Source organism: Corvus kubaryi, unplaced genomic scaffold (genome assembly GCF_017639235.1).
Source record: "Corvus kubaryi isolate FWS band 111438036 unplaced genomic scaffold, C.kubaryi_AGA036_p1.0 37391, whole genome shotgun sequence".
NCBI lineage: Eukaryota > Metazoa > Chordata > Aves > Passeriformes > Corvidae > Corvus > Corvus kubaryi.
Window position 1 is genome coordinate 11,084,076 of NW_024581130.1, and position 8,481 is coordinate 11,092,556.

At 53.6% G+C, this 8,481-nt stretch overlaps 1 protein-coding gene across 1 annotated transcript in view; it reads right to left on the reverse strand.

Moving 5' to 3' along the window:
- SLCO2B1 (solute carrier organic anion transporter family member 2B1) overlaps positions 1-4,146 on the reverse strand; it is a 34,918-nt gene extending 30,772 nt beyond the window's left edge. Inside the window, exon 1 of the mRNA XM_042037956.1 lies at positions 3,858-4,146. Within this exon, the coding sequence (XP_041893890.1) occupies positions 3,858-3,935 (78 nt within the window). The 5' untranslated portion in view covers positions 3,936-4,146. The remainder of the gene's footprint in view (positions 1-3,857) is intronic.
- Between the last annotated feature and the right edge of the window lie 4,335 nt (positions 4,147-8,481).

Genomic DNA, 8,481 nt, shown 5'->3' on the forward strand with positions numbered 1-8,481 from the left:
TCCATCCATCCATCCATCCATCCATCCATCCATCCATCCATCCATCCACCCCTGCAGGAAGCAGCACCCATCGCACCTGGGGTGACATTTCCTTCCAAGGGGAAAGCGCCCCGGAGCAGCCGTGGCTCTGGGAGGCCAGGGAAGGAATCCCGGAGCCTCTGGCTGTGGGAGATGGCTCTGCAGTTACATAAGCAGGGAGGCTGGCATTGCATAATTCCATGAATCATTCACTTGGCTTTGCTTTCAGAGGCTGCCCAGGGCTGTGGAGCTGTCGGGGTCTGCAGCCACCCTGAGACCCCTCCTCACCCTCTGCTCCTGCTGCTTCCCAGGCTCTTCTGGGGTGCCTCCCCTTCCGTGCACCAGCAGCACCCATTAACTGCTCCTGCCCTCGTTCCTGCCCCGTGGCCTGTGGGTTTGTGCAGTGGCTCAGGGGTTTCTAAGACATTTGCCAAACCAGGATCTCCCGGCTCTGCCGGTTTTACTCCTTCCTGCTAAGGTTGTATGTGGTATTTTGAGTACAAAAGTCACTCCTGTCTTCAGGATCGAGCCAGATGCTGAACATGCACCCCCCTGCCCTGGGATGGGCAGACGTGGCTGTGCTGCAGAAAAGCCTCATCTTGTGTCCTCGGTGGGGATTTTCTATTTTAGCACCACCTCCTCTGTGTTTGGCAGGGAAACTCTACCTTTTTCAGGCAGCTCCAACCCCTGGAGAGGAGTTAAAGTGCTGAATGAAGGATGAAGAGCCCAATTCCAGCAGGGATCTGCCTCTCCACAGGCTGCAGGCAGCGCTTGGCTCTGTGGACAAACACCTGCCAAGAGAAGCCTGAAGGGAAGTGATCCCAAACCACACTTTTCCTGATTTGGGGTTTCATACACCATAAATACCTTCCTGATGTTTTTTTCCCTCTGCACTTCACTGCTGCTTGGACAGGAGCGAAGACTGAGAAAAACACGTGTTTTGTGCCGAGTCCTCCTGAAAGCTGTGAGAGTTTGCAGTGCAAGGAGCAGCTGGAGGAAACAGGCAGAGCCAGAGTGGCTCCAGGGACACAGACACCTCTGGTAAGAACTTTTTGAAGGGGAAGCTGTGGCAAAACAAGGAGCAGAAGCCCCTGCAACAGCCCCATGCCTTGAACACACATCCTGAGTGGAAACCCCAGCAGTTCCCTGGAGCTGAGCCCTCCTGGAGCAATCCAGAGCTGTTTGCTATTTATCATCTATAACTTCTAAAAAAACAGTCCCAACAAACTCCATCTGCACTCATGGCCTGCCCAGGACCACAGACCTGCTCCCCACGCTGAGTATTCCATGAGGAGCAGCCACACCCTAATCCTAAACATTTATTTCCAAGGGACATTCAAGGGCAGCTCTTTTCTCCCTCCATACTAACCCAGGCATTAACAACCAGAGCATCCCCAAATTTTGGGGGTGACCACTAAAAATTGCTTCACCAGGAGCTGTGAATAACACCAGCCACCTGCAAGCAAAAGGGATGGACGGAAGAGCAGGAGCAGGGAAATGCTGCTGCCAGGAAAGGGAACTGAGTAGAGCTTAGGAGAAGTGAGAAAATTCCTTAGCCAGCAAGAGGGGAGCTGGCTGTGAACAGCAGAGGAAACACTGTGGGTGGGAGAGACCTGGTGACATCTCTGGGTGATGATGGACAAGGAGCAAGTGCTGGAGTGAAGCCCCAGCCCAGAGCAGCTGCTGGGGGCTGGAGCTGGCACGGGAAAAGGAGGAAACGCTGGTATTCTGGGCAGCAGGGGGAATTACTCAATGTCCTTCCATTATTTAACGTTACTGGACTGCACTGGCATCTGTACACTCAGAGGGAACACGAAGTCCACTGAAAGTGGAGATTATTTTCTGGAAGTGCCCCGACCCACAGCTGGAGCCACAGCTGGCCCCAGCCAAGCTGCCTGACAGCTACAAGCCCTTTCCTGCATTCCTGGGCGTGATCTTGTCCAGGGGTGTCTCCAGCCATGCACTCCTGATTTTCCCTGGATGACACCTCAGAGCCTTGCGGTGTTCAAATCATGTTTCAAGCCAGGAATTCCCCTCACCGCATGCTGAGCCTCCCACACTGCCTCCATTTCCCTAGAAAATCACCTTTTCCAAAGCTGGGGGGCAGTGACAGGTGCTGAGATGGGAGATGAAGCTCCCGAGCCATCCCTCAAATCCACATTCAGCCACATCGTGGCTCAAGCCACAGAACATTTAACCCACCTGCAGCCAGGGCACATGTGGCAGGTCCAGGGTAGAGCACAGTGCAGACCAGCACCCCCAGTGATCCACTGGGAAAAGACTGGGAGCCAGGAACCACAGAGGAAGGGAGGCTGCGATCTAATTGTGACCAGAGCAAGGTCCCCAGAGAGCCCCGGGCTGCTACAGGGAAGAGGCCAAGCAGCCCTGCAGGGCTCGGGCGCTCAGGTGAGCCAGGACGGGGCATTGCGGAGCCTGGAAATGCCACCTGTGCCCAGCAGGACGGCTGGAAAACAGGGGGAACTGGGAAAGTAGGAGGGGACGGAGAGCGGGCTGTGAAACAAGCGCAGAACAATAAGGAGCAGGAGGCTGGCAGACAGGGGGGCTCTCACAGCCACACTGGGGCCAGGGGTTCCTCAGGAGCCTTCAGAAGCTTTCTGAGGGAATTGGCCAAAGCAGGGAGGAGCTTTGGATGTGTCTGTGCTTCCAAGGTGGTGGGAGAACCTCGCTCAGGCTGCACGGCTGAACAGCCAAGGAAGGGTTTGGGTTGAAAGGGACCTTAAAGCCCATCCAGTGCCACCCCCTGCCGTGGGCAGGGACACCTTCCACTGTCCCAGGCTGCTCCAAGCCCCGTCCAGCCCGGCCTGGGACACTGCCAGGGATCCAGGGACAGCCACCACTTTTTGGGACATGCAGTGCCATTCCCTTCTGGGAAGTGTCATTCCCATCCAGGGTTATCCTTGCCCCTGGATTCCCATCTCCAGAGGGGCTGGAATCAGAGGGCTGCAGCAGCCCACACACAGGATGGGACGGACGTGTGCCCACCCCATCCCTGCAGACTGGTCCCACTGTCCCCATGCCCAGCAGGGACACCACAGCTGCCACCTGACAGCAGCAGCAAGTGTGGCCAATCTCACCCCAAACTTAAGATCTGTGTTCCAGGGAGGACAGGCTGTTCCCGGGGCTGACTCCCGGGGGATATGCTCACGCCAAAGGCTTTGAGGGACACAGCAGCTCCCCCATTTGCAGGACCCGGCAGAAATCAAGCAGCCTGCTGCTCCCAGACCCTGCAGCCAAGGGCAAGCTCAGCAGGGCGCTGGCAGAGGCAGCAGCTCAGCCCTGACCCCAGACCCTTCCATGTCTCTAGGACCGTATGGATCAGTTCTCCTCCCAAGCAGTGCCCTGCTGGAGAGGCTGGGCTCAGCCAGGCTCTCCCTGTGGCAGCAGGCACAGGTCAGAGCCACGGCTGCCCGGCATCTTCCCAGGATCCGGGCTGCAAAGAGGCATTCCCATTAGAGGAGAAGTGAAAGCATAAGAGAAACCCACCGTGGCAGCCTCAGGCATTGGGAAAACTGGGAAAATTCCCTGTGACGGGAGAACTAAGGGGAGCTGCCTCACCGGGGGAAAAAAAAACCTCCTCAAATAAATAAGGACAAGCAGAGAGGAAGCGACAGAACACACGTGCAGAAGGCTGACAGGGGACAGGCGTGGAATCACTCCTCATTTTTTCCCCTTTGAAGCTGCTCCTGAGCCTCAGCGGGTCAAGGAGCAAAACCAGCGGGGAAAAGCAGCGTGAGAAAGTTCACCTGTCCCGGCCCCGAGCCCGGCCCCACAGCCATCCTCCGCATCCCCTGGCAGCGAGCAGGTGCTGCCATACTCACAGTTCCAGGGCTCTCCCGATCCTCATCCCACTGGCGCTGGGAGCGAAAGTTTTCCTCTGCCCGCAGAGCTGGGGCCATTCGCTCTTTCCCTGCCCAGGATGGGTGTGGGTGTGTGGAGGTGGGGCTTCGGCACTTCTAAAACCCAGAGCACGTTTCAATCCAAACTTTTGCAATCACTTTCAATAGGATTTCTTTTATTTTTGTTTTTGCTTTCTCCTGAGGCTGCAATCCCAGAATGACAGAGCTGCCCGTGCGGTTTGCTGAGCCAGGGCTTTGCGGGCTGCTTCTCCAGTCCCTGTCCCACTCCAAACTGGGCTTGGCTTTCCCTCCATCCCCCGGATCCAGCCTCCTCTCCCCTCCCTGCAAGGGTCCCATTCCTCCAGGGCAGTTTCCTTCCGTTCATTTTCCTGTTCAATTTGCTTTATCTGCATTTTTTTTTTTTTTTTTGTGTAAGTTTTGAAGCTGTAGTGTAATCCTGGGATTTGGGACAGGGAAACTTTGTTTGTCTAACCCCAGACTATTTATTTTCAATGCCTCCCCAGTACTTCCTTGCTCTGAGCACTAAGGCTTTTCCGGAGGAGAACTGGAGAAGTTAACAAACAGGCAGCCTCATCCAGCCCTGCCCTCTGGCAGTGGGAAGCCATTCCCTGTGTCCTGTCCCTCCAACCCTTGTCCCCAGTTCCTCTCCAGCTCTCCTGGAGCCCCTTTACGCCCTGCAAGGGGCTCTGAGCTCTCCCTGGAGCCTTCTCCTCTCCAGGTGAGCACTCCCAGCTGTGCCAGCAGACAGGTGCACAAACACAGGCGAGCTTTGCCAGGGCAAATGCACGTTTGGATTTCGTAAAGCTGCAGCTTGGAGAGCGGGACAGCTGCAAAGTCCTGTCCAAGGGGAGTATGAGGGATGGAGGGAGATGGAGAGCCTTCGGTGAGTTCCCTGTTCTCCTTCCATCCCAGAAGCCACAACAAGCTCCTGGATGGAACCTCCGAAGGGGATGTTTCCCCTCCCAGGGCTGTGGTGCAGCAGAGGCAGAGAAAGGCACAGCCACCTTTTCCCCCTGGCACTTCTTGCTGGGCTCTGAGGGATGGGACAACCCACAGGACACACTGGGCAGAGAGACTTGATGTTTCCCAGGGGAAGATCATCTGCTTCCTCGCACTAGCTCGTTAAATAATAATTAAACAACCCCTTTATTAGCTCTGGCAGCACGGAATCATTTGGCTGAGCAGGAGACAGCCACATCAGCGTGTCCCAAAGCGCTCTGCACCCCAGTGACCGTGAGCTGTGCTCCCGAGCAGGGCTGCCACTGCAGGGAAAAGAAACTTTATTAGCTCCACCGGCTCTGCAGTGTCACAGGAAGGCATTATTAGATTGGAAACAAATATTATTAATAATTTACAGCTGCAGAGCTCCTTTCTTCCCGGGGGGCTGTGCACACAGCGTCCCCCAGGACCCCCAGAACGGGCTTGGTTATGAGCCGGGGGAAGAGGAGACTGTGCAGCTGCGGGGGAGCATGAGACAGACACCCCAAAACCGCCCCGACAGGGGATCCTCGCCCCCCATGCCCGGAGAGCGGCAGCGAAGGGTGGATACCCAGGAATGGAGAGGCAGGAATCGCTGCTGTGACACTCCATGAAAGAAGAGCACCATCTATTGACTCTGCTCAGCTCCTCGTTCCGAGCTGCTCGGAGCCCGCACGGGTTCTGCAGCTCCATCCCACGGCCGGGGGGTGGCTAGGGCACCCCTGTCCCGCCGCTCCAGGGTGGCTGCTCCATGTCCCAGCTCCAGGACATCCCCGTGGTCTCCCCAAAGGCTGCTCATCCATCCAGGGCCAGGCTGGACGGGGCTTGGAGCCACCTGGGATAGTGGAAGTGTCCCTGCAGCGTGAAACTGGGTGAAGCAGGGTGAGCTCTAAAACCCTTCAGCCCAGCCCATCTGGGATCCTAAAAAGCCCGTGGAGTGTTCAGAGGAGGGCAGTGTTACCCTGGTGCCTCAGCTCGTGGCTCCCGCCTGGGGCCGTGTCCTGCCTCTGGCCAAGAGATTTCCTGCAGCTCCTTCAGCTCTTAGGTCCTGCAAGGCTTTGGCCTCCAAATATTTGGGACATGCAGACCCCAAGTGCATCCCCAAAAGGATAATTCCTGTTAAAACCAAGCACTACAACCTGAGTGGGCACACAAAGTGCTTGGTCGGGTGAGGGGGGTTGAATCCTCTGGAGGATGTACAGGAAGGAAGATTCCCTGGAACACTTGGGAGCAGGTTTTTTTGAAGTGATAGCGGCCCTTATTTGTGCAAAGAGACTGCCAGATCTCACGTGTCTGAGGTCAGAGAGGTGCACAGATGAACAAATTTGGGCTTCCAGCCTGGAAAAGGCCACATTAGGAACCCCGTATCTGCCCAGATTCTGCTGCTATTCCAACTCTGCTCTTGGCTCCAGACTTAAAACTGGGATGGGAAAGGAGCAGCTCAGTGTCCTGTGGGAAATGGGACACGTGGCTGCTTGTGGGGCTGGGGATGATCCTTTTCTGCATGTGGGGTTGGGAAAAGCCAGCTGGATTAGGGCTGGGATTTCACATCTGAGCTCTGCTGATGTCTTCTCACAGAGGGCCAGCCAAAAGCTGGAATGCAAACGTTTGGGATTCTGCAGAAACTGTTTGCAGAGCTGGGATTTAGACCGGGTGGCTGGTGGTAATCAGCTGCCTTGCTTCCGTGTATTTTGGGCTTGTCTTCTGAATCCCTGCCTGCGTCCTGCCTTTTGCTGTCTGTGTTTGCAATGCCTGTAGAGGACAACAGAAAAGGGTCATCTGCTTTTGGGACTTCAGTCAGAAACAAACTGAATAAGGAACTCCTTTGTTTGTCCTCTGTGTTTAATGAAAAATCCCAAACCACCACCAAAGGAAATAAGACCAGGATGTGTCAGATTCTGGGAGGAATTGGGAAATCACAGGATTTCCACACCAAGAAAAGACTTTTCCATTATTTTCTTAACAGGGGGAAAAAAAAAAAAAGAGGTTTCTGGTTTTGTTTTTGCGGAGATTTATCACGATTTAAATTTTTTTTAATGCAAAAGTGGCTGCCCCATTCCTGAAAGTGTTCCAGGCCAGGTTGGACGGGGCTTGGAGCACCCTGGGCTAGTGGAAGGTGTCCCTGCCCATTCTTTTCCAGTTTGGAACCACAGATGGCAGCACGACCCTGGGAATTGCTGCCTCGCTGCTCCTACGGGAGAGCAACGCGACCCAAACTTCTTGGCTTAAAAACCCCGGAAAAACGGAGCGGGAAAGTGAATTTAAATTATTTGTACAAAAAGAGCGCAAAAGAAAAGGCAAAGTGCCAAGTCCTGCATTTGAGTCACCAGGAGCCCATGGAATGCTCCAGGCTTGGGGCAGCCGGGGGGTCGGGCTCTGCTCCCAGGGAACAGGGACAGGAGGAGAGGGAACGGCCTCAGGCCGGGCCAGGGGAGGCTCAGGGAGGTTTGGAGTCCCCATCCCTGGAGGTGTCCAAGTAATTCCTGGAGGTGGCACTCAGTGCTCTGGGCTGGGAACAAGGTGGGGACTGGGCACAGCTTGGACTCCACGGTCCTGGAGGGATTTTCCAGCCTAAATGGTTCTGGGATTCTACTCTAAGTAATAATGCAGAAGATAGATTTCAATATAGGCTTTTCAACTCGAAACCTTCATTAATCCCACCAGATGGGTGAGGCAGTCCCAGCACCGCTGTCCTGATGCTGAATGCAGGTCTGAACTCCAGAACACGGCATTCCGGCCAGAACTTTGCACACTGGGAGTCAATCCTATCCCACGGACTGGAATTCAAGGTAGACATGAGAATAACAGTAAAAATAAGAGAAAAATACATTTCCCAAGGCTTTGTGCATTGTGAGTAAAGCTCAGCTGGAGAGGGCAGTGCACTTCCCCTCAGGGCCCGGCCTAAAGCCATCCAAGCACTTTTAAAATATTAAATGTGCTATTAGCTCAAAGAGCTTCTGTTGCTTATTTCTAAAGGAGAAGAGGTTTTAAGATTCTGAAGAGAAGACTTGCTGTTACCCCTTTTACACAGCACCACTTCCAGCTCTCAGCTGGGGCCGTGAAATGCTGTCTACGAAGAGTTAGTGGGGATACAAGAGATGCTTAATTATTGTAGCATAGATGTTTAATTGTCTCGTTATTTTGCTGAGAGGCTGCTGCAGTGGGATCTTTCACACTAATGCTGTGCCAGATTAACCGAGTGTATTTGAAGAAGAGTGAAGAAGTTCCAAGCTCGTGTTTATCTGCTTGCACAGATAAAATATTTGTAAACTCAGGGACGCACAGGTGCTAACAGGAACTTCTCCTTTATCTGTTATCCATCAGTTTAAAACACCCCAAACTTGTTAGTTCGCATCTACGTGGCAAAATTTTTTTCCATAATGTTACAAAAACTACAGTTATCTTTTTACAAAACTCTTCAAATACCCTCAGTAATAAAAGCTCTTTGAGGGTTATTAATTTGATTGAAAAATTACAAGCTAGACTGGAAAACAGCTTTTTGTTTGAACAATATCTGGGAAAGTCTTTGTTCTTGAGGTATTAAGATGCAAATGTTAAAAGCAAGAGGGTGCTGGTGTCATAAAAAGAAAATCATTATTTCAAAGGC